Source organism: Stylophora pistillata, chromosome 7 (genome assembly GCF_964205215.1).
Source record: "Stylophora pistillata chromosome 7, jaStyPist1.2, whole genome shotgun sequence".
In the NCBI taxonomy this organism is placed as follows: domain Eukaryota; kingdom Metazoa; phylum Cnidaria; class Anthozoa; order Scleractinia; family Pocilloporidae; genus Stylophora; species Stylophora pistillata.
The window spans coordinates 28,510,028-28,536,430 of record NC_142525.1 but is presented as its reverse complement, the minus strand read 5'-3'; the positions used below and the strand labels follow the sequence as shown (position 1 = coordinate 28,536,430).

General features: G+C 42.4%; 1 protein-coding gene across 5 annotated transcripts; it reads right to left on the bottom strand.

The window, feature by feature from the left end:
• Nucleotides 1-3,343: 3,343 nt before the first annotated feature.
• LOC111330604 (inactive ubiquitin carboxyl-terminal hydrolase MINDY-4B) lies at nucleotides 3,344-24,555 on the bottom strand. 5 transcript variants are annotated; one of them, XM_088728211.1, is made up of 20 exons: nucleotides 24,210-24,555; nucleotides 23,754-23,819; nucleotides 21,452-21,476; nucleotides 17,337-17,409; nucleotides 16,590-16,813; nucleotides 16,091-16,165; nucleotides 15,249-15,395; nucleotides 14,325-14,435; nucleotides 13,697-13,785; nucleotides 12,549-12,650; nucleotides 11,944-12,007; nucleotides 11,504-11,569; nucleotides 11,052-11,122; nucleotides 10,150-10,321; nucleotides 9,813-9,899; nucleotides 8,634-8,717; nucleotides 7,723-7,826; nucleotides 6,638-6,723; nucleotides 6,394-6,469; nucleotides 3,344-5,064 (listed from the first exon to the last, which is right to left on the bottom strand). In XM_088728211.1, the coding sequence occupies exons 2-20, from the start codon at nucleotides 23,816-23,818 to the stop codon at nucleotides 5,031-5,033; spliced, it is 1,755 nt and encodes a 584-aa protein (XP_088584337.1). In that variant the 5' UTR covers nucleotide 23,819; nucleotides 24,210-24,555; the 3' UTR covers nucleotides 3,344-5,030. The 5 variants fall into 5 exon arrangements, with proteins under 5 accessions (XP_088584337.1, XP_088584335.1, XP_088584336.1 ...); XM_088728209.1 differs by having other exon boundaries at nucleotides 24,458-24,534; XM_088728210.1 differs by having other exon boundaries at nucleotides 15,249-15,391; nucleotides 16,090-16,165; nucleotides 24,458-24,533.
• Nucleotides 24,556-26,403: the final 1,848 nt, after the last annotated feature.

Sequence of the window (26,403 nt, the reverse complement as noted above, 5' to 3'; positions counted from 1 at the left end):
CAAAAATCGGAATTCTGTCTTAAACTGGGTACGAAAATAAGCGCTATTTGTCTTAAACAGGGTCATGGTATGAGGGGCCGCGCCGCACCTCCCCACCCAGGAATATATCGAGTACCCCCCGAGGACACAAGAGCAGGTGGTGCCTGGCACAAGAGAGTAGTGGATTTTGAATGATTTCTGTATTTTTGCCGCCTGAAGATGGAATTTCCGACCACAAAAACTAGTCATAAACTTGAACTTTGAAAATGCGGAAAAAGCGAGATAAAGCTCAACACTAGGGAGCCTTAAAAGAAAGTTATCTAAAGAAGATATATTGTCCGGACAAAAGACGGACACAAAATCGTAGCTACCCCATCGAATTTATGTCGTGTTGAAATAAAACGGATTTAGCCGCCACTATTAATGCAGGCTTAACTTATCCAGACATTTCCTTTACATTTCAATTGAAACTCAAAACAAAACAGTTATTGCGTGCGCGATATCCAGAATTTTCAAGATCGCAGTGAGTGTTAATATCCGCTCGTGGCTGGCGTCACTAAACAATCCGAACACCTTCCCAGCTTTCCATCGTCAGTGTTCTAAGTACGATCATGAAAAAAGAAAAAAATCACTAATTGTTTATCATTAGCTTCCTGTTACCCCGAGTGGGAAAATGATGTCGATCTGACAGCAAGATGAAAGAGGTTTCGTGGATTCCATAGGTCATCATTTTCAACTTGAGAGAGAAGGAAGTTTTGAATCTATCAGAAGTGGTCCGTCAATATTCTGAACTTGAAATTGTGACATGTCGTGACATCGGCAGACTGAAACACGTCGCCGAATTTTTTTCATTCGGCAACCTGCGCTGTTATTCTCTAATTCCACTTCCTATTTGTTACTACGCTAAGGTGCTTTATCGAGTTTTTGGTCGCCATCTGGCAAAATTTTTATATCTGACTATTTGTAGCGTTCTCTATCTTATCCATTTTGTCCTCTCGAATCAGAGGTTCAGGATTTAATGGTTGCGATGACAAAATCATAAACGAGTCCAGCACGGAAGTTTACAAGGAGATTGCTCACCAACAAACGCCACGTAGTCTATATTTAAAAGGGAACATTCCAATTATTTTAATACCTTGAAATTTATTCTTTTCTAATTATAGTTGACAATTGCCACACGTACAGAAACTTTTACAAAGACGTTTTGATTTGACAACTGCTCACACTGTTTTGAAATCAACGCATGGTAACTAAGTGGCTTAATCCTGATAGAAGCTGTTGCGTACGCAAAGTGGCCGATAAGTCATCGATCAGCTATTTAAAAAATCCATCATAGCAGAAATAATGAAATAATAAGTTAGCTTATTACCCCCCGTTACTGATTTAAAAACCCGTTAATCTTATTTTATGTGTTAGCTAAAGAGGTTATTAAGGTCGCCGCCTACTTTGGCAATAGAATTCTGATAGAATTTCGGTAAGATTGCAAGACTCTAAACTTACAGATCGCAAGGGAAAGTTTCACGGCCACACAACAGTTGACTACAAAGACAAGCCGAGGGTTATTCACGAGCGCTAGAGACGAGTCTTGGAAACAAATCGAAATAGGCTTGCCGGAAACCCGAATGGTTTTCAAGTTCATCGAAATGTAACCCTTTTCTCAGTCTGCCAAAAATTTCGCCAATCCCAGCCCGTATCTCGCGTTCGGTGTTTCGTTGGCATTGTTCAGCAATTGTTAGACGTTTCAATGATATGGAAACAAACATCAGAAGTATATAAGCAGCACCAACTTCTTATTTAAAAGTTATATTTAAAGACACTTTGTTATTATGATAAAAGTCGAAGGTCGGTATTTGGATTGTTCAAATCGAACTTGGCACATTCAAGCATTTTTCTCTCCACTATCAACAATTCGTTGTCTGATGTTGACGTACGAGCCCAAAATAAATTCCTTATTTAAAAATGAATACAACATGACATCACCAGACATCTCTTCCGCCTTGACAACAGTTAAAAATGTGATACTGTGGTGTTGTTGAGATAAAAAAGGTAGTGAAAGCATTATTAGCCCAGCTTTTATTAGTGTTATCGCCTCTTCATCCGTTGGATATCATTAATCTCCCCTTAACGGTGCCAGCTTTACTCGCTATCCGGCCTAAATGACAAGGGGCCATTTCCTAGGTGTTTGCAGACAGATTTCTAAAATAACTGAGATGATATGCGCGTTTAGATGAGAGTATTAAAGTTTTAAACACGGTTGTGACGTTCAAGATTGGCACCTATTTTCAGAAATAGAGGAATCCATATTTTATTAGTTAGTCAGTAATTTAGTTAGTTAATTAGTTTTACACTTGCTGAGTTCATATCATTGTAACTAAACACGTTTTTTGTTTAGAGTGCTTAATATAGACTTTTATTATTATTATTTTCGCGTTTATAAAGCCTTATCTTATCACGAGGAATGTTAGAAGAGTTCTCGATAGTAAAACGACCAGTCAGTGTTTATCGTCTGAGAGTTTCGAAAGATTTTGGGTGATCACATAGTTTTGATAGGGCACGGAGGGGGAAATCAATCGTCACCAACAGAGAATTAAGCGGGGGGACTAAAGAATTTTGACTGCCAATGGGGGAAATCATCAGAATTACCAGACAGCCTTTGGGGGGGGGGGGGGTCAGGTACATTTTATTGCGACACAAACAAAATCCTCCGACCTATCTCCCCAAGTGATAAATAATGACCGGTCCCAAAGTGTAAAGAATTCTCCTAATTCCCCCTTACCCAAACAAATAGTGTTCAAACACGGAAAAAGTCCTTCATTGATTCAATATATAACACCTTTTAAATGCGAGTATTCTACAAGAATTCGAACCTCGTGCCTGCTGAAGTCCCAGCGATGCAATACCAACTAAACTTCAACGAACTGGGTGAGCTAGGCCATACGCAAGATTAACATGCACCAAGCATGTAGCATGCTTGCAAGACATTGGAAGTGTCGTGTATTGATCTATAGACAGATAAAGAAAAAAGGATTGACCGCATAATCTAAGGGCCTTAGGTTGGAATCCTCGTGGAAACTCAACATTGTTTTTTGTCGCACGCTCGTGACAAAGATAAACTTGTGGGTCAACTACCTTTCTCTATTAGGGTTTACCCAGTGTCTGGGTGCGAGAGGACAGCCTGAGAGAGAAACTGGGCTTTAGGTCGGCCCAGGCTCCTGCTTTGTTCTGGCGACCGATTGCTAGAGGGAGTCTGGTGATGAAAGACAAAAACTTAATCTGCAGCGCGGTCAAATATTGGTACTTTGATAACTGAGAGATCAGTCTCGCCAGAACTTGAGATAAACCAGTAAATGGAGATTTTAACGGCCACAATTTCAATGCGGTAGAGGGATTCTACCGCAACTATTGTATTGTCATTTGAACAAAAATATTTTTCTTTCACACTGCCTTTTCATGGAAATCTAAATAAGCAATGTAATATTCATACACATTTAAATAGGAAATTCAAGCAGTGTTTACCACCTTCACAAAAATAGTACGCTTTACCCAAAAATAATTCATATACAGTATTTGTTCGTCTATGTACACACACAAAACCCGTTTCCCTGCCTCGGGACACTTCGTTCAGGGTTGCTTACAATAAGAATTGCTCTCTTTAAAACTAAGTTTTCACACAACCTCGTTCCCAGGGTTTCTCATCTTCCCGCCCCTTCTCTCGCTCCAGGGGGCAGGAAGATGAGAGACCCTGGGAGCGAGGTTGGTTTTCACATCGCTTAGGAACCTTCACAACTCCAGTGCCATTACTGACGTCACTTAACCATTAACTCTCAGCAGTGACCAAGACAGAATTTCTCCTTACCATATCAATTGGTACAATATTAAGCCAACATGTTAATGAGAATAAAGAAATATCAACAAGGGGATTTCTGATTGATCCAGTAAAAAATTCTCCCAACTAACACCATAAGAATTGTATGGCAGACAGTATGGAGAATTACGAATCAGATCTTGTGAGTGAAAGGGTGACACAAAATGAATCAATTGCATTAGTGCGCATTTCGACTGAGTGTCGTAAAGCATAAACCAAAGTAATCACAACAGAAGAAAGGAAAATGCCTTAAGGAAAAAAACTCAAATTAAAACCGGCCACAACGCCTATATCGCGGTAAAAGGTCGGAGACGAAGTCATCCTCTAATTCCTCGTCTTTCCTTCTGTTCTCTCGCAATATGGCGCCATAAGAAAAATTCTAGCTTACGGAATCCCTTATTGCAGAAGTTCTCGCATATAGGGTTTTTAAAGCAGTTTTCAGCCGAGTGTCGAAACACCAAAGTAATCCCACCAACCAATTAAGACAAAGGTTTACGTTATCACTAGCCAATGAGAACTCAAAGTGAATCAAGCAAACTGCTTGAAGCCCGGGAAAAAGTGGGCGACCAAGTCCTGATTGGTTTTAGTTTTGCATCTGATTGGTTGAGAAAGGCGCGACCATTCACAGAGTAATAAAAGCAAAACCAATCCTTTCTCGATTACTTTCAACACTCATTTTAAAATGGCTCTGATACAAGAAACGTATCGAACAAAATTAAATTGTGTCGATCAGTATCTAGGACCAGAGGAAGCAAAGATGACAAAGGAACTAAATCGAACCCTTTGTTTTCGCTACGTTTTTCTCTGAACAAAGAACTGTGCATGATCAAGCCGTATAGGTGTAAAGAACGGAAACCTTGCATAAATGACTCCGGCAACAGAAGACTAGCACCTTGAAATTGGTTGCTTCAGACTGAAATCGTTTTCACGAATTACAAAGGGTTTTCCTCGAGAGTTCTTCTTGAATACAAGCTGATATCACTCTTCAAGGTCTCCTTCGTAGCGAATTTCTTGTCTTGTGAGGTCTCAACCGCGCCACACAGCCCTAACACGGATCACGTGACCCTTGCGTGATTATGTAACGACAAGCTTGTTGCCATGAAGATACTGCTGCTCTCACTCGAGCTCAAGCTATTCCTTGCAGAATAGAACCCTGAAATGGTCCTTTTACTTGCGTTTAGCTTCTTTAATCCTTTACTTCAATCAGTGCACCTGGCCATCTGAAAAGGAAGTTTGACAGCGATTTAAATAATACCGGCAACAATGAAACGTTGATGACTTTTCCCGTAAACTTTACAACATACACAAGCAGTGACAAAATTGCTAAAACAAATTAGTTGCAACATTGCAAGACACACTACACAGCTATACAGTGTTTTCCGAAATTTTTAATGTAACCGTATCCTACGTTTGGTTTTAATTACACTGGTTCTCTCTGTGCATGCTGGGATTGTCCTGAAAAATCGCGAAAAAAACTCCCCTTGTCAGAAACTCAAATTCAACACGATATTTAAAGGGATGTTATTTATTTTGTCTCGGGCGGAAGAAAACGAACGATCTGGGTCTCCCACGAAGACTCGAGCCTCAGACCTTTGGATTCCACCCCACAATGCGTTGCCACCGAGCTACAGAGAACTCTCAAGTGAGCTAGGCCGTCGCGAATTTGTAACTCGCGTTTTCCCGCGTTTTAAGGCAATTTGCTTGTTTTAATTCTGAGTTCTTAGCATGCAGCTTCTACTGATATTTTCTTTCACTATGATTGGCCGCCGTGATTATTATGGTTTTCATTAGTAACGACACCTAAACTTTTACACCCTAACATCAGTATGCATATTCTCCATACTGTCCTTCATACGTTTCCTATAGCACTGACAAAGAGAATTTTGTCTAACAATCAAGAGCTTCTTGAGTTCGCAATCATTTCTTTTATTCTCAGAACCTTATGTTTGATTCGGGGGGGGGGCGATAATGCGGGAGAAATTAGATGCTTATCAGTCCAAGGTTAAACACGAAGGCGCGCGATAAAAGGAGCCTTAGGTCCCACTGGACCATTTGTCAATCAACCGTCGTGTGATGTAGAACTCTTAAGAGTCAAGTCAGCTTGAGCTACAGCTACTCCAAAGCAGTGAACAGCGGGCGCATTCCTCAAAATTGTTTTATGTTTTCGTCACAATACAAGAATTTTTGAGATTTGTATTTCCTTTCTCCAATGGAAACTTTCTTTATTTGTGGCGGTAAATTTGAGATCGAAGTAGGTGGTTCGCACGTTACCTCATGCCACCATGCTGGTGGAAGTAAACAATAGATATCTCATTAGCTCCTTTTGTTCGTCTACCAGCAATTAAATTTGACCCGCACACGTCAACGGTGAGTGACAAATGAGCCCAGGTCTTCCCAGGGAAGACTTCCTTATATAGCGCGCCTTCGTGTTTAAAGGGTTCAGAATGCGCTCTAGCAATAGACCCAGTACCCCTCAGCCAACATAACAATACCAGTAGTTTCACGTATTTCGGCGACTGACTCATAAGTCCTGGGCCGAGTCCACTTACTTGGTTCTAATACAGTGTTCCACTTCAGATGGTTCTTCACCGAATTCGTCATCGGGGCTGAACACATCTCTCGTATCTGAGAAAGGAAGACTTCAGTGTTGACTGACACAATCATCGACTCAGCTGGATACAAAAACTGTGTTTTTAAGGGTAATTAAAATTATCTTAGAGGAGATTGTAATGCAAACATCATTTTCAAAAGTGTTGATCGTAGGGGATTTAGGGCTTGAAAACACTTTGGTACCTATAATAAATACACTTTCGTCGGCACCATTGTTTCTTTTAGCTGATCCAGTACAGTACAACAACTCAAATCTCCTTTCGAGTTTCCTTTGAAAAGACAACGAGAAAACCAAATTAGCAAAAGACATACAAAGAAGCCATTACCTCACCGGTTTTTACTTTTCTATTGAATACAAACAGCTTCATGAAGTACTGCCAATTAAGAGTACATTAGCATACATCTAATAGCGCTCTATCACAAATACAACAATCTGATTGGCTGCACTACACGCTACCTATCCCATGATAGGTGGTGAGTGAAATGAGCGGTAGATCAGAATGCGGTTGTAGACAAAATAAATAAAAACTACGAGCCTGTCTGGTTGTCGAGTTTTGGACGACTAGTAGATTTATGCGGAAACAATTGGAATATTCGGGATTCGCCCCGATCAACTAACGCGCGATAGAAATCCCGACTCAATAATCTAAGTTTACAATAGATTCAAGTAAATCCTGTTGACCTCCACCCCTCCCCGCCCTCCCCTCCCCTTCCCCTTCCCCCATTCCCTCGCCCCTCCCCGCTCCCCACCATTAGGAAATGATTGCTAGGTAATCCATTCATGCATTCATAATTTATAAAGAGGCGAGACACCGAGAGAAGAAAGCGTCTTGCCTCAGAATGAGGCACAACAACAGCAGCCGAGGCTAGAAACAGAAATTCAGCGCCACGACGTATAACAACGCCACAGGTCCTTCTTATGGAAATGACTGAGTTAGAGTTAAAAGTGCTTTCCGATTGAGTGGTGCACGACAAAAAACCAAAAATAACCATACAAAGAAAAATGTCATCCACAAGATACCAACGAGAACTCAAAGTAAAAGCAAGCAAACTACCTAGAGTCACGATTGTTTGCAAGTTTTCATTTGATAAGCCGAAGCGAGAGGCTGGCGTGAGTTTTCTCTAAAACTACTCATAGAGAGTATCGAAGCTAATAGTAACGCTCAACTTAAATAACTTTTCTGCTAGCCATTAAGGATACTTTTATCTACTACATTTAGCTTCTACAACTTGTTTGAATTTAAAAGATTGATAAGCCCTCGACTGACCAATCATTGACGAGTTCCTTGTTGAGTGAGAACAGCACGCCGTAACGTTCACCCGTCTTCACCACCCAGACTGGAAACTTAGGAGTCTTGAGCATGCTGCCAACCTGGTCAGTGGGACGAAACACGTTATGTCTTGTATGCACCAGTAAACTGTCCCAATAGCTAAAGGAGCTTTGAGATGACATGGCCAAATGGTGTACAGTAGGTTAGAACCTCGCTAACTCGAACTCGTTAAACTTTCGTACTTTAAGTTCGATTAAGAACTTTATAATAACAGGGGCGGATCTAGGGGGAGGGTGCAGGGGGGGCGCAACCCCCCCTGAGATGACCTGCGGCTTTCTAATACAAGTGGTATTCTGCTAGTACAATTTGTTAACGTCCGGTCACCAGTCAGTTACGCCATTCTTTCGTGGTGCACCCCCTCCTCAAAATAATCCTGGATCCGCCCCTGAATAAGGACTATAACTGAGAAAACGTTATCTTTCCGACCCAAATATCTATTACAGAGCGAGTTGTGGTAGTAAATTGAAACTAAAAAAAAAAAAGAAATGAAAGTTATCTAAAATACACAAATTACAAACAGAAAAATGAATACAAACATAGCGAAATGGAAAATAAAATACTTACGTTAATAAGGCCTTGTATAAAAATGCAATAGCAAGTAACTGAATACTCCTAAAATAGAGAACTGCGACAAGCGCGACTGAGGGTAAACTGAGTGTAAAAAGCGATTACGCGAAAAAGAAACTGGCTTTAAATACAAGAGGACAAAGGGAAGTAAAATTAGTGCGAGTCAACGGGGATTTGGAGTTCGAGTTAGCTGATAGTAAGTGATTGGAAAAATGGGGTCAAATCCGAGGGAAATCAGATCTTGCTCGAGTTAGCGGGGTTCTACTGTATTATCATATTACCTGAAAAGATTTGGGATCAAGATGCTCTTTCATAGATAAAAATCCAATTTCACTCCGACCTTTAATGCCATTTAGCGGATAGGACTGTGTATAAGAAGAGAAAAGTTACTCGTCAAGGGTGGGTTTTTAGAGTTTGACATATCCGTTGTAAAGCAAACATGGCAGAAGGGAGTCAGAACTACTTAAACCTTGAAACCCTTAGAGTGATCAGCATCTTATTTCTTCTTACTTTAATACCCCTGAATCATTCATTAGACTGATAAGCATGTAATTTCTCCCACAGTATCGCCCCCACCCCCCCCCCCTGAATCAAACATAAGGTCATGGGAATAAAGGAAATGATCACCAACCTAACAAGCTTTGATTGTTAAATAAATTCTCCTTGTCAGTACCAAAGAAAGTGTATGAAGAAAAGTATGGAGAATATGCACACTGATGTTAGGGTGCAAAGGGTTTAACCCAATCGAATGCTCAGGCAGCTGGTAATAAGATTCGCCCATATCCGTTGTAACACGGGAAGTTACGATAATTCTTCACTAGGCAAAACTATTATTTCAAAGCTTAATTTTCTTCAGAGGCAATTTTATTTAACAGCTAAAATGGCATGCTCCGGTGCCCTGTACTCCTCAGAGTATAGGGAAGTAGCGAGGGTAGGGAGGGTAGGGAGGATAGCGAGGGAAAGGAGGGTGGGGAGAGTAGGGAAGGTAAGGGAGTAGGGAGGGTAAGGGGGTAGGGAGGGTAGCGAGGGAAAGGAGGGTAGGGAGAGTAGGGAAGGTAAGGGGGTAGGGAGGGCAGGGAGGGAAAGGCGGGTGGGGAGAGTAGGGAAGGTAAGGGGGGTAGGGAAGGTAAAGGGTAAGGAGGGTAAGCGGGTAGGGAGGGTAGCGAGGGAAAGGAGGGTAGGGAGAGTAGGGAAGGTAAGGGGGTAGGGAGGGTAGGGAGGGAAAGGAGGGTGGGGAGAGTAGGGAAGGTAAGGGGGTAGGGAGGGTAGCGAGGGAAAGGAGGGTGGGGAGAGTAGGGAAGGTAAGGGGTAGGGAGGGTAGGGCGGGAAATGAGGGTGGGGAGAGTAGGGAAGGTAAGGAGGGTAGGGAGGGTAGCTCTACTAGCGGCGCGATGACAACTGATCAGATGATGAGCTCGGGAACAAAACAAACGATCACAAATCAGTTTTCTTCCCCTTACCAGTTTTCGTCCCCTTTTATTGAACTCGATATCACCGTTGAAGACATTAGCGGCTGCTCTGCCGGTGAGCATCAAGTTAACCATGGCCTGTGTTGTGAAAGACAATAGCAGTAACACTTTAACTCCCAATATTTGGTTGCTAATTCTTCCCTCTCGCTGCTACATATTTCCTTGTAAATTAGTTACAAGAATTTGGTATTAGATCAAGAGAACAACTTTTAGTATTCTATGTTTGCAAGATAATATGTAGATATTATAGGGAGAAGTTACAAGTTAATTACTTCTGGGAGCTAAAGGGTGAAACCAAACAGATTAGGAAAGCAGAACAATTTCTTACGTTCACGAAATCAAGCATTGAGTTCCTTTGATCAGAAGAAAACACCCTGGGAATCTTGGAAGCGATTTGAAAAAGATCCATGTTGAACTGTTTGCGCGAACTTCCTACCTGAGTGCACGAGTCGTGAAGACCCATCAAAGTGAAATGTGGGTCTCCTAGATCCTCAGTTACCCTATAAATACAAAGATTAGAAATGCTGAGTAAGTTGGAAAAGTGCTGGCTACGTGGTTTAGGTTCACGCGCTATACTCCGGATCGAGGGATCTGGGTTCGAGTTCTGGTCGGGTTGATCTGCTGATTTATTGCTGGGAAGAAAATTAAATCCTAGGGGGTAACCTGCTGTGGGGAGTAGCATTCCATCCAGGGGGGGGGGAGGGGGGAAGAGAAACACCGCAGTCGTTTCATGTGCCAGAAACTGGGATAGGCACCGGCAGTGGTGGGCCGCCAGACTCTATGATTTTTTCTAACAAGGTTGTGACGTGCGTTTACTCCTGGTTTTTAGAGCAATTTTCAATTGAATGTCCAAGTAATCCGAGATCTCTTTGGTTTTGCTTCACTTTGCTCTGTGATTGGTCCAGGGAAAACTCGCACCATTCTCTCAACCAATCAAATTCAAAACTGAAACCAATCACAACTTGGTCATCCGCGTTTCCCCGCGCTTTCTCAACCAATCAAATGCAAAACTAAAACCAATCACAACTTGGTCAACCGCGTTTTCCCGCGCTTTAGGCAGATTGGTCGTTTTTACTTTGAGTTCTCATTGGCTCTTTATGGTATTTTCCTTTCTTATGATTGGTCGTTGTGGACGTTGGTTCTGGTCTTGCGATACTCAATAGAAAACAGCTCTAAAAGCACGCGTGTCTTGTTAAGTGACAGAATGTTTACAACACATCCATGGCGTACCTTTCAATTGATCGGGACAGAATGACTGAATACAAAAACAGAATGCAACCATTTCCGTTTGTGCTTTCAAACTACAAAAGAAAACATTAAGATGTTAACAGTTTAAGGACGACTGAAGAGCAAAGCACAGACGAGAAAGAGAGAAAGGGAACGGGAATCGCAGAGGGAAGTAACGAACGTAAAAGCTGATCGAGAGGGGCGAAGTAGCTCTATGCTGGTTTACGGTTACTCCGCCCTATGGACTGATCGCCCCTGATCAGATCACTTTTGCGAGAGTCAGATCGCTCCAACAAAGAACTTAGCCGGGTCGCTCTACAAGAGGTGTTAAATACCAAAGAAACTAAAACAAAAAAAACCAATGCTTCCCCGGCGTAAACACAAACATCAAGTAAACATACCTCCCTCAATTTTCCATAAAAAAAAAACTAGAATCAGACAGTGCGAATACTTACAAAAGACAAGTGCTTCTTGATGAATCTTTCCAGATGGGAAAACTCGGTAAATCTGAACTGATGAAGCTATAAAAATTAAAAAACTCAGATCAGAATCTTGTTTCCTTAAAATCCTTTAATCTTTAAGATTTTGTGAGCAATGACAAAACTTTTTGCGCTTTCGTTGCCTACTCAATACCCAAAAGGCTGGTGGCCATAATAAAATGAAACATTCTGAGTGGTAGAGGTCAGAGAAGCCCTGTTCTCCCTGAAGGATTACTCTAATTCTATACTAGACTATAGACAGTCTCCTTTTTGACAAAGTTCGTCGCGCGAGTCCAAAATCCAGCGGGAAAAAAAATGGTGGCTGGCGCGCTGCGAAGAAGTCTGGACGTGAGGCGCACAAACTGTAGAATAAATGAAATAAAGATATTCTGATAAAAATTAAACCGTAAGTGCACCTTTTCCGTTAGCTGATCTTCTCTATAGTCATCCATTGTTGCCCAGGTACACTCGCCGCACGGCCTGAAATAAAACGTTTATCGACCACAAGCGTTCACCATTTCAATGTGAAATTGGAAAACGGAGAGATGCGTACCGAGTGTCTACCCACTGAAAGCTGAGAAACTGGACGTCAGATATATAAATTTACTGATAGAGCACCTTTCAATCGAGTTTCGCACGTAATCCGGGGTTACCCCGGTTTAGTTTTGCTTTTGCTCTGTGATCGGTCAAGAAAACTCGCACCACTCTTCCAACCAATCAGATGCAATACTGAAACCAATCACGACTCGTTCAGCCGTGTTTTCCCGCGCTTTAGACGGTGTGCCTGTTTTTACTTTGAGTTCTCATTGGCTCGTAAAAGTTCTTTCTTCTCCCCTGATTGACCGTTGTCAAGTTTGGTTTTGGTTTTACTATAATCAATCAAAAACCGCTCTATGCCGACCCGTGAACGACTTCTCCTTGTGTTCGAATCCCCATAGGGAACTCTGCCTTTGTTTTTTTCTCGTTGTCCCCCGTTCGTGACATAAGGAATAAATCTTTCATTACAACTTCTAACACTCACAGTACCACCGTTGCACGCTGTTGGCCTCCTGCTTGCCAGAGGATCTTCGTCATGGCTGTAATTAGCGCATTCTGACGTTCAGACGACATGGGTCTCAACATACTACAGGACAGAACACCAAAGAGCCAGATATCACACCCATTCAAGCATTTCTCAGCATTTCTTTATACGAGTAGATCGAAACCCTGGCAATGCAATTTTATTTTTATTTTTCAAAATAGCTATTCTGATGGTTCAAACAAAATTTCACCTTATTTCGTGACACTGCATAATCGCAATTCGACTAGTTACTGGCAGTTATCTTCGTCACAGTTTGTGGTCAGAGCAAAATCTGACCTCAGTTTTTTTTAGAGTTCGTTGTTCGGAATTCACCTCCAGGTTAGCTCAGTGGATAGACCGCTGGACTGCTGTGCGGGAGGGTCGAAGGTTCAAGCCCCGGCCGGACCAACACTCAAGGTCTTAAAATAATTGAGAAGAATATGCTACCTTTCTATAACATCAAGAAATGGTTAGATATTCTAGTCTTCTCGGATAGGGAAGAATAAATGGAGGTCCCGTCTCCTACAGGGTTAGAGGTAGGACACGTTAATTTCCCACGCACGAGATTACTGTGTGATGGATGTCCCATGCTCCCCTGGGGTGGGATGGGTGGGATTTATTGGGTTGACTACTCGCATGGTTTGCATATGTTCCGTTCTAGTCCTACCCTACTGCGGTAATGCAGTGAAAATGGTTAGAAAAGAAAAAAAAATCCGTGCTCACATTCGGGGAGCCACTTTAGTCTGAGAGGGTTGGTTGAATTGGAGCTGGCTTGCGTTTGTTTTCTGTCACACATTTTTCACTCATCTCTTTCTTACAAGCAGTCATTCAGAACATATCGTTTCCAGGTCGCCAAACAACCCTTAGATGTGTAAACATAGTCTCGATATGCATCTGGTACACACAAAACGATTCAAACCAGTCGATAAGATAAGATGAAATGCCAATCCATGCGGAGCAATTGCCAATTTCCTTACGGCAAAAATCATTTTTAATCCACCAATGATTTCAGTGTACTCGCGGAAATACTGACCCCATCTACAGCCTTACCTTGAGATTTTAAACCCCATCTGATTAACTTGCGTTTAATTTATTAACGTTATAGTTACCTTTTCACGTGTTCAATGGATGGCTGGTCGTACAACAAGAATCTCAACAGAAATCCCTGCAAACATGCCATGATCCCGTCAGGCCCCAACTACGGAAGCGATTGCGTAAAATACATTAACGATAGCCTCCGTTTGGCGTGAAAATATGCTTGAATATTTGTCGGAACTGCTAAACATTTCTTAGCCTGCTTGAAGGCGGTAACTCGTGTTTTCAAGCACGAGATTCAGCGCAGCGAATATTCGGTCGCCATATTGGACGGATGGAAGATCTGAGGTGAGTGACAGAGCGAGGGGAGGGGGGAAGGGAAGAAATTACTCTATATAATACATTGGGCCATGTTGTTCATGAGAAGATTTAGTTGATCTAGGCCTCGATTTTGTGAGAATTAGTATTTTTTTAATAAATCTTTTTTTTTTTTTTTTTTTTCAGTTTTAAGACAAATTTACTATTCATATCGTTTTCTTTCAAATCTGCCCGATAAATGAAAACTAAAAAATCCCACAAAAATTTAGCTCCCATATATGCTTTACACACGGAAAGTCAAACTCCAAAACAAGTTTACATTTGAAGCTCAGGTTAGCGCTAACCGTCTCACGAACAATCAGCCCCCTTTACCTCCAAGCTTACCTTATGGAAGCTTAGAGCGTAAGACTTTTGCGAAAAGAAGTTGATGTGCTGTCTTCTCCAGTCCAAGTTGAAAGACGTGTACGGTGTTCCAAATAATAACACACGGAGGGCCTGGAAAATGATTAAAAGGACGTTTAAACCTCTCCACTCCAAAGATATAACTATCAAGGCTCTGCGGTGACGGTCGTACTGTTCTTAAAATTTCAGCTCTGAGAAATTGGTGGTAAATGAAACCACATCCTCTCTAGTTAACATTTTTCTTCAATTTCATCAACTTTACAGTTGGAAATCATTATTGATAATTACTTTTTGGTCACTCCTGGGGGTGAGTACCTATTGAGGACCCAAACTAAAACCAGTCTTCAAAGCAGAGGCAACCAACGCGAGTAGAATTGGGGAGAGAAGTCTGAGCCGCGCACTTTTTGGAGGCGACTGGGGATGAGTCAGACCCGACCCCAGCCTGTACTGACCTATTTTGCGCCCAGAGGTTCTAACAACTGAGCTACAGGGAACTCGATGGTAAGTTTGTCCAATCAGACAACATGGAAGTAACACGTGGGGCCACTGAGAGCTTAAAACAGAAACAAGGAAAAAGCCCGAAAGGGCGGAAAACACGAGCAACGAAGACGCGTTTGGTTTGAGTTTTGAATCAGTTGAGATTTTTGAATCAGAAGGTGGCGCAAGATTCTGGAGTTGGCACAATGCGAAGTCCAGGCAAAGAAAGAAAAAAATTCCGGATAACTTGCGGCACTCAAATGAAAAATTACTTTATGTGAAAAGCGCCAGAAATTCCCGGGATCGGTTATGTCGCAAGTGTTCTATGCGGAGATTAATTATCGGGGTGTCCCGAATGGATTCAAACTCCAAAGTCAGCGGGACTCACTCAAATTCGTCATAAGCAGCAATGCCTTTAGCATGTCTTACCTTAGCTACCTCCAATGTGATTGGTTCCCCACCCGGCACAACTGGTTTGACGGATTCTGTGGCGCGTTCACTTTGCAAAGACTTTCTTTGACTGGAAGAACTTTGTCTCTTAGGGAAGGATGGAGGGAGTAACGGTCCGATCTCTGCCGATCAAAGGCAAAGGAAAATAATTTGGTAAGTTTAAGGATTAATATAAGAAGACGTCTTCATCAGAAACCAGTTTGAACCCAGGTTCCTGCGAATAGAGCTATAGTCCTTCTTACAGTTTTGGCTTGGTGGCCAAGCCTTTGAACAGGAGTGAGGCTAAGGGTGACCTTGTTATGATACAGATGTTGCTGCTTTTCAAATGCAAATTTCTTTGTTATCATGCTAACTAAATACTGGTCTCTATCACAAAAAAGTCAACCTCAGCCTCACTTCAAATCAAAGGCTTGGCAACAAAGTACAGAACTGTAAAATGGTCTATTGCAATTGAGAGTGTAATTTGTCAATCTATGTCCCCATTCAACAATCTAACAAATCTTAGTCGATGAAGACGACCGAAAAAGCAAGCGAAAAACGCGTGAAAATGTACAAATAACTGTGGAGATCCTTTTCCTGACTTCTTAACCTCCCCCGCTTTCCAACCTGATCTGTACCACAACAAAGTATTCAACAGTTTTCTCCAAAAACCGCCTTTGAAGTTTACTTTAACTTACATCTCATTATGTTCTATTCTACCTCTTTGTGTTAAACACTTAAATGACTCTCACCCAAAGTGGTCAAACAGGTAAGTCTAATAACACTAAAATCTCAGTCTCTTACGTCAAAAGAAAACTAAGTAAAAACTCGTGCTAATTACCTGATGATTGCTCCTTTACGAGTTCCTGTTTAACTTCAAGTTGAGGACATTTTTCTCCTTTAAGTGCAGGATGCTCCTGTGAAAAAATCGCTTTAAATTTGCCATCATAATCACTGAAAACTTTAAAATACTTTACTGATACTTTTTCAAAGTAGAAAAATCGACCCTCTCGACCACACCTTTAGCACTTCGTTACATAAGACTTTGAACACTTTCAAACTTAAGATCTCATTAGTAATTTTCCTTACTGTGTCTGTCATACAATTCTCGTGAAGTAAGTTTGGAGATCAGTATTGGATCGAATAATAATTCCCCAATTGATACTGATATTTAAATTCTCATCACTTGTCTGTTTGATAATGCAATTATTTTCTGGGGAAAGAGTCTGTCATAATCGAATTTAAGGGTAAATATTTTGATATTACAGCATTTTAGTTTTCTGGTTCAACCTGAGCTATTCTTAAATTGTTAAGTTTAAAACCATATAATTAGTCACTTACCAACGTTTCAACTCTGTTTCGAGATTTGACAGATGTTTCTTTTGGCGTGGGTGCATGGAAGCCGGCTTGTCTAACAGGTTTAACTGGTGTGGGTTGGATGGATCTGGCAGGCTTGACTGGTTTCTGGTCCAAAATTTTGCTGCGTTCTCTCCCGTGTCTTGCACACCTATGTGAAGTACCTTTATCTTCTTGAGGTATCGGAGGTGTCAGCACATGGCCAGCGTCTGGGATTACAAAAAGAGACCATGATCCAACTCCCTAATCACCTCTTCTTTTTCACACACGATTGGGTCGTAGAGTCGCAAAAGATTAAGGACGTTAAGCAGTTAGGATGGCAACGCCGAGGAAGACGTCGATAAAAAAATTAAATTGCATTTTTAGCTAGAATTTTACCAATGGCTGGATGTGTTTTCCGTTTTCTTCTCTACCCCAACCTCAGCACAACGCATGTGAGCAGCATTGAGTTCGAATTGGAAACTTAGATATTTTGCCGTCGGAGTTTCTATTCTAAGACCACGCAAATTCTGGTGAGTTCACATTGTTGTTTTGCCGACCATGGTTGGGAAATGTACAAAATTTAAAAACGCACGTGCTGAGCCTTTGTTCTGCTCATTAAATATTTTCTTTTACCACGTCCTCGTCTGTAATTATACGAGCGATTGTGTGAAAGTTTAAATGGATGTAACATACAATTCTATCAATTTCCACTCCACTTGACAAGAAAGCTATCAGACATACAGCCTTTACCCATGTCAATATCTTCACTAACATCTTCTTGAACATCCTCTAGCTCTAATGAGCTTGACCTTTTAAGGGTCAACTGAAAATCAAGGCAACAACACAATATCAAATCAGAAATTAGAGTGGAAAAACCATTACAGTACCCTTATCTTAAAAGACACAAATGACTGACCGGTTGACTGACTTGCTGACTGACTGGCTGACTGGCCGACTGGCCGACTGTCTGACTGACTGACTGACTGGCTGACTGGCTGACTAAGTGGCTGACTGACTGGCTGACTGGCTGGCTAACTGACCGACTGGCTGGCTGACTGACTGGCTGACTGACAGACTGGCTTACTGACTGGCTGGCTGACTGACTAGCTAACTGACTGGTTGACTGGCTCGCTGATTGACTGACTGACTGACTGACTAGCTGACTGGCTGGCTGACTGACTGGCTGACTGACTAACTGACTGACTTACTGGCTGGCTGATTGACTGGCTGACTGACAGACTGGCTGACTGACTGACTGACTGGCTGGCTGACTGACTGACTGACTGACTGACTAACTAACTGATTGGCTGGCTGACTGACTAGCTAACTGACTGACTGACTGACTGACTGGCTGACTGGCTGACTGGCTGACTGGCTGACTGGCTGACTGACTGACTGGCTGACTGACTGGCTGACTGACTGACTGACTGACAGACTGGCTGACTGGCTGGCTTACTAACTGGCTGACTGACTGGCCGACTGATTGGCTGACTCTCTGGCTGACTGGCCAACTGGCTGACTAGCTGGCTGGCTGGCTGACTGACTGACTGACGGACTGACTGGCTGGCTAACTGACCGACTGGCTAGCTGACTGACTGGCTAACTGATTTGCTGGCTGACTCACTAGCTAACTGACTGGTTGACTGACTGGCTGGCTGACTGACTGGCTGACTGGCTGACTGACTGTTTGACGGACTGGCTAATTGACTGGCTGACTGACAGACTGGCTGACTGACTGACTGGCTGATTGACTGGCTATCTGACTCACTGACTGGCTGGCTGACTAACTGACCGACTGGCTGGCTAACTGACTGGCTAACTGATTGGCTGGCTGACTGATTAGCTAACTGACTGGTCGACTGACTGGCTGGCTGACTGACTGACTGGCTGACTGACTGGCTGATTATCTGACTGACTGGCTAATTGACTGGCTGACTGACAGACTGACTGACTGGCTGACTGGCTGACTGACTGACTGACTGACTGGCTGGCTGGCTGACTGGCTGAATATCTGACTGACTGACTGACTGGCTGACTGGCTGGCTGACTGGCTGACTATCTGACTGACTGGTTAATTGACTGGCTGACTGACAGACTGACTGGCTGGCTGACTGGGTGGCTGACTGACTGACTGGCTGATTGACTGGCTGATTGACTGGCTGACTGACTCACTGACTGGCTGGCTGACTTACTGACCGACTGGCTGGCTAACTGACTGGCTGACTGACTGGCTAACTGATTGACTGGCTGACTGACTAGCTAACTGACTGGTTAACTGACTGCCTGACTGACTGACTGACTGACTGGCTTGCTGGCTGACTGACTGGCTGACTGACTGGCTGACTGACTGGCTGATTGACTTACTATCTGACTGACTGACTTTCTGACTGGCTGATTGACTGGCTGACTGACAGAGTGGCTGCCTGACTGACTGGCTGGCTGACTGGCTGGCTGACTGACTGACTGGTTGACTGGCTTACTGGCTGACTGACTGACTGACTGACTGACTGGCTGATTGACTGGCTGACTGACTGACTGACTAGCTGGCTGACTGACTGACTGACTGACTAACAGACTGGTTGGCTGACTGGCCGGCTGACTGACTGACTGGCTGACTGACTGACTGGCTGGCTGACTGACTGGCTGATTGACTGGCTGACTGACTGACAGACTGACTGGCTGGCTTACTAACTGGCTGACTGACTGGCCGACTGATTGGCTGACTCTCTGACTGACTGGCTAACTGATTGACTGGCTGACTGACTAGCTAACTGACTGACTGACTGACTGACTGGCTGACTGACTGACTGACTGGCTGACTGACTGGCTGACTGACTGACTGACTGGCTGACTGACTGACTGACTGACTGACAGACTGGCTGGCTTACTAACTGGCCGACTGACTGGCCGACTGATTGGCTGACTCTCTGGCTGACTGGCCAACTGGCTGGCTGGCTGGCTGACTGACTGACTGACGGACTGACTGGCTGACTGACTGGCTAACTGACCGACTGGCTAGCTGACTGACTGGCTAACTGATTTGCTGGCTGACTGACTAGCTAACTGACTGGTTGACTGACTGGCTGACTGGCTAATTGACGGACTGGCTAATTGACTGGCTGACTGACAGACTGGCTGACTGACTGACTGGCCGACTGACTGGCTGATTGACTGGCTATCTGACTCACTGACTGGCTGGCTGACTAACTGACCGACTGGCTGGCTAACTGACTGGCTAACTGATTGGCTGGCTGGCTGGCTGACTAGCTAACCAACTGGTCAACTGACTGGCTGGCTGACTGACTGACTGGCTGACTGACTGGCTGATTATCTGACTGACTGGCTAATTGACTGGCTGACTAACAGACTGACTGACTGACTGACTGGCTGACTGACTGACTGACTGGCTGGCTGACTGACTGGCTGACTATCTGACTGACTGACTGACTGGCTGACTGGCTGGCTGACTGGCTGACTATCTGACTGACTGGCTAATTGACTGGCTGACTGACAGACTGACTGACTGACTGGCTGGCAGACTGGGTGGCTGACTGACTGACTGGCTGATTGACTGGCTGATTGACTGGCTGATTGACTGGCAGACTGACTCACTGACTGGCTGGCTGACTTACTGACCGACTGGCTGGCTAACTGACTGGCTGACTGACTGGCTAACTGATTGGCTGGCTGACTGACTAGCTAACTGACTGGTTGACTGACTGCCTGACTGACTGACTGACTGGCTGGCTGACTTGCTGGCTGACTGACTGGCTGACTGACTGGCTGACTGACGGACTGATTGACTTACTAACTGACTGACTGACTTTCTGACTGGCTGATTGAATGGCTGACTGACAGAGTGGCTGACTGACTGACTGGCTGGCTGGCTGGCTGACTGACTGACTGGTTGACTGGCTTACTGGCTGACTGACTGACTGGCTGATTGACTGGCTGGCTGACTGACTGACTGACTGACTAGCTGGCTGACTGACTGACTGACTAACAGACTGGTTGGCTGACTGGCCAGCTGACTGACTGACTGGCTGACTGACTGACTGGCTGGCTGACTGACTGACTGGCTGATTGACTGGCTGACTGACTGGCTGACTGACTCACTGACTGGCTGGCTGACTAACTGACTGACTGGCTGGCTGATTGACTGGCTGACTGACTGGCTAACTGATTGGCTGGCTGACTGACTAGCTAACTGACTGGTTGACTGACTGGCTGACGGACTGGCTAACTGAGTGGCTGACTGATTGGCTGACTGACTTGGTGACTGAGTGGCTGACTAGCTGACTAACTAGTTGAGACACTGCTCAAACAAAGTATCTCTCAAATTTTTTTCAAAGTTAGAGAGAATTTAATATATGTGAGAAATGATTTGAGCATAGCCACCTGACTATACTTGCAATTTAGATTACAATAAATGACAGAAAGAGTGATAAATGAAATCTTAGTTAAACGTAACTCTTCTATCTATTTCCCTTTGTCCTGGTCTTTTAGAGGGACCTGAAGGCATGAAATTTGAAACTCTTTGAAACATGATTTCCAGAATTCTGGGACATATTTGAATAAATTTTTTAGCTGGACATTCTAATTGATATCAGAATAGGTGCAAAAATACTTATTTTTTGTCCTTGGTCATAAGTTATAAAATAGCTGGCTTAAAATGGTCTGACAGCTGGCAGGTTTCTGCTGCCTTCTGGCTTCTAATGAGTAGTTATTTGTGGCTATCCCCAACTCCAGATTTTTCAAGTTTCTGAGTTCCATGTGTAAGCCAGATAAATAAAATAGTTCCACAAAACACAATTTAACTTTTGAGATAGCAATTTGTAATACGGTAGACAGTCAACTGTACTTACAGTCTTTGGCACTGGCTTTGCAAGGCTGTAACAAACACCAGAAAGAGCAAAATTAGCCCCGAATTGTTAGCACTAAGCTATTGTATGAAATACATATATGAACTGCGGTTATGAAACGTATATGTGCACGATCCTTCGCAGTAAAGCACTATTTAAGCAATAGTGAAAATCAGACCTGAAAAGAATTCAGGCCTGTACGGGATTCGAACCACTGACCTCTGCGATACTAGTGCAGCGCTCTACCAATTGAGCTAACAAGCCAACTGGGAGCAGGTCATCAAATTAATTCGACATAAACCCGTAGATGATAAATCGTGCACATATACGTTTCATAACCGCAGTTCATATATGTATTTCATATCTTTGTTGTTTGATTTATCATCTACGGGTTTATGTTGAATTAATTTGATGACCTGCTCCCAGTTGGCTTGTTAGCTCAATTGGTAGAGCGCTGCACTAGTATCGCAGAGGTCAGTGGTTCGAATCCTGTACAGGCCTGAATTCTTTTCAGGTCTGATTTTCACTATTGCTTAAATAGTGCTTTACTGCGAAGGATCGTGCACATATACTAAGCTATTGTGTTGTTAGAAGTAGACTTGTATATCCACAGAACACATAACCAAAAAGAAATGGCCAGTTGAATCCCCAAAAGCCAATGCGAGCCATACTTTTGACTCCAAGACAAGCAATGTGGTTTAGTTGTCATATCATTCTATATCTAATGACTATTTTATGATTTTAAGTTTCCAAATGGTGACTGAAAAAAATTCAGCTTGGAGTACCAACAGATAACTCCAGCAATTTGTTTAATTTTCAGTTGAGTCAAATTAACCTGGGACTGCTTTACTTTCATTCTGTGATTGCAATTTATTTTCCTGGGCTCTTCAAGCAGTTTACTTATTTTGACCTTAAGTTCTAACTGACTCCTTGTAATTTATGCAATTACTTTTGTGTTACAGCACTCAGTCAAACAGGGCTCTAAAAGTCTCCTTAAGAGATAACTGATAACCATTTAAACTCTTGGTAGAAGACTTGGTAGCCTAGCCTAATGGTTAGTGGGCTCCAGACTTCTATTTGAGAGGTCTGAGTTTTGAAACCTGGCCTGGTTCATTGTGTTGGGTTCTTGGGCAAAACACTTCACCGTCTCAGTTCCTTTCTCCGACCAGTAGTATAAATGGGTACAAGTGAATTGTCAGGGAAGCCTGACAAAAATGCTGGGAGATAACCTTGCATTGGACCTTGGACTGGCATCCCATCCAGGGGGGAGTAGTAATAATCCTAGTTACTTCATGTTAAGGAATCTGTAAATAAGTTCAAGCTGGTTGGGCCAACATGCTCAGCTACAGACTGGGGCGGGTTTGGGACTTGGTCAAGGGGGGTTCAGAGAATTGTCTACTGAAAATAGACCCTTACGGAAGGTCCAGTGGCATACCTACCCCCTGTGAGATTTTGAAATTAAGGTCTTTGGAAACATGATTTCCAGTGTTTAACAGAATGATCTGTGGGGGTTCAACCTAAACCACCCCTGGATCTGCTCCAGACAGACTTTACCTTATTTATCCCTTTAACTCCCAAGATCAGATTGTTAATTGTCCCCTCTAACTGCTACATCTTTCCTTATGAATTAGTTATGAGAATTTGGTGCTAGATCAGGATAACAACTTCTACCTGATAAGTTTGAGTATTCTTATTACCTGTTTGCTGGATAATGTATGGATATTGTAGGGAGAAGTTCATGTTAATCACTTCTGCGAGTTAAAGGGTTGTACTTTTGGGGGGAGAGAGGTTCTGTGAAACAAGGCTTGTGTCAGAACCTTCCCATTTGGAAATCTGGCTCCTATCAATGGCTTGGCTAGCTTAATTTTGCTTATCCTTGGAAATAGTCCATTTTACAGTTGCGTGCTTGGTTGCCAAGCCTTTAAACAGGAGTGAGGCTAAGGGTGACCTCGTTATGTTACAAATGTTATTGCTTTTCAAATGTAAAGTACTTTGCTATCATGATGCTAATTAGTTACCGGTCTCTATAACAACAAAGTCACCTTCAGCCTTGCTCGAAATCAAAGGCTTGGAAACTAAGTACACAACTGTGAAATGACCTGTTATATGTAGGGGATCTGGACTGAAGGGATGCAATAGCTTGTACTTGCACATTTGATCATATGTAAATGCAATTTGCGCACTACAAATATTAAACTATTATTATTATTATTATTACTTTGTACTATGTACTTGTCATGTACAACACCCTTGGCAGGTCTATAACTATATTTTTCTTCTCTATGATTGGCTGATGTTTTCACACCTTTTGTCAAAAACTTTTGCCCATCTGTCCAGCATATTGTTGGTTTCCTCAGCATTCCTGGACATGCTAAATATATGAAAATTCAGGTTAATATGTGAGTAACATGAAAATATGTCACATGTAACTGAAGTGTGAACTTGGATCATGTTTCTCTAAAAATTAAATTTGCAACATTTCAGTTGGAAGTAACTCGGCACTGAAGGTCTCAAAAAAGTTTAAAACCAATTTTTGCAAAGTATTTCCAGCTAGTATTCTAGTTAGTCATCATTATTATTTTTGTTACCTCCATTATTGCTACTAACATCATCAAGATTATTGTTATCATTATTATCATCATTACTAAGAAGCTTTTGATGAGTCATTCTCTTGCAAAAATAACTTAAAAGGTTACGTGAGCTGCAGTGGCGAAGGCTGTACTTGGCACATTCATACACAAAGAGAAAAAATTCACTTCACCTTTACTTGTTCGTTGTTTTTTTTTTTTTTAACTCTCTTCCAATTTTAAATGCACTCATTAGCATTCGTTGACAAAGTGGCTCTCAAATTTGTAACTAGCCCTCTTTCGTTACCCCCCTGACCTAGCTAGCTAGGAGAGGTCGAAAGCGGATGTTGAAAGTCCAATTGACTAGCACGATTCTAATGAACGTCTTCACACGTATCTGAGAGAAAACAATGATCCCTCTGAAGTTTCCAGTTTACATCACCTTGATGCTAATTTTTTCAACTTAAAAACTTGGATAATAACAATGACATTGCAAAACGGAGGCGTGACGTCCGCCATTTTTGTTCCTATGCAACTTGTTTGTCATACCCAGGTCTTCTCAGGAATGACAGAGCTGAATAATGAAATTACGTCAGAGGGTATGCGGTCAACAACACGGGCTCAAGTGTCCTCGGTCTAAAATTCAAACCCGAGGAACTCATAATTCCAGAGTTTTTAAGGAGAAGATTAATTTTTTGAAATTTTTAGGGGGTGTACCAAGTTTTTGGAGGTTGTTCTGTAAAGAAAAGCGGCAGGGAAAACGACGCCTCGAAGCAACAGAATAGGAAATCAACCATGCGAACGACTCAAACTCGCGGCAAAACCTAGCGCATGCGTCTACGTTATTCAACTCTGTCCTCAGGAATAGCTATGGCAACTTTGTCCATTCAAGGGATCATTGGGGTTTCCATTGGGGAACGAAGCGGGGATCAGTCATCACCAATAAAGTATGATAGAAAATTGACTGCCCATTAACTCCCACTGAGGGAGCCAGGATCATAGAAATATTTCAAAGCCTTGGGAAGGGGGGGAGAGTTAATTTTATTATGAGACAATCAAAATCCTCCAGTCCCCCACCCCCAGAGGCGAAATCTAATGAACAGTCAATGAATTATTTCTCACAGGTTTTAGCAAGAGAAAATTGCAAACGATTCTGCGGAAAGGGTCCCAATTTTCCCCTCGGTTTTCCTTAACTATTACCAATTGGAGATAAATGTGACTTTTTCTTGGAAATCGCAATTTTTTTAAGTTTCCCCTTTATAAGTAGTAAAGGACACAGCAGGTGCAGTTTAGATAGCGTGACCCGGCTAACCTCTTTCCTCAAATGACACAAACCGCGATCATGAATAATAATGAACAAGTACTCATGCTAAACACTTTTAATCCATATATGAATTTGCCGGTACTCTTTATCCGATGTTGCTAGGAGTCTTGTTTAAAGAAATATATATTGGCGGTGAATTTTTGGGGCGAGCCTGTCCAATGAGCCGATACTATTGGACGGTTAGAAAAAGAAGCGACGATTCCCTGAAGTAATTCCAAACGGTGCACCGGTCTGGGAAAATATCATAGATAATAATTAATGATATAGATATTGAGGCGATTCGACGACGATATTTGTTCCTCGATAGCCAACGTATGATTTTAGCATCACATACTTAACAAGTGCAAAAATCGCGACCGCGAATTTGCGTCAGCATATTAGTGTTCCTAAATTTTTTAGAGCATTTTGACACTATTTATAACTTTGAAGCCTGAGGCTTTACTTCTCAGAGGAGGGAAATGGAATGATGATGATTAAATTGATAGCAGCCTCGTGGGAATAGCACATGCAAGTTAAGCACAAATAACTTTGTCTCATTCATCGATTTCGAAAAAGGTTATGGAAAATTCATCATTTTGATGCAGAAAAAAATTCTAGTAATTTCTTAGAAATATTGTTCCCTTCTCCTTACCACTCAAAACCCTTAAAGTTAAAATGAAAAATATGTAATTGTAATTGCATGGATGATCGGTATTCATTACTAAAAAAATAAATAAATAAAGAAGAAAAGGAAGAACATGAAACGGCATAACATTATCATTTTGTGGTTCTAGGTTATCTTTTCAAGCTATCTTTGAATTGTTATTTCGTATTCAGTCGCTGGCAGCTATAAAATCTTTTCCGAGTTATTCTTATCTGATAAATAAGATAGAACTAGTCAATTATATTTCAAATTAGTAAAGGCTCATTAATCCGGTGACAACACAACTGAACATAAATATAAAATAACACAACTTTCATTTGAGCTACCATGGCGACAATGAGTCAAAAAACAAATTGAACAATCACAAAATTCAAAACAGCTGTTGTACAAATCAATCAACCCTTAACACCCTAGGATCTGA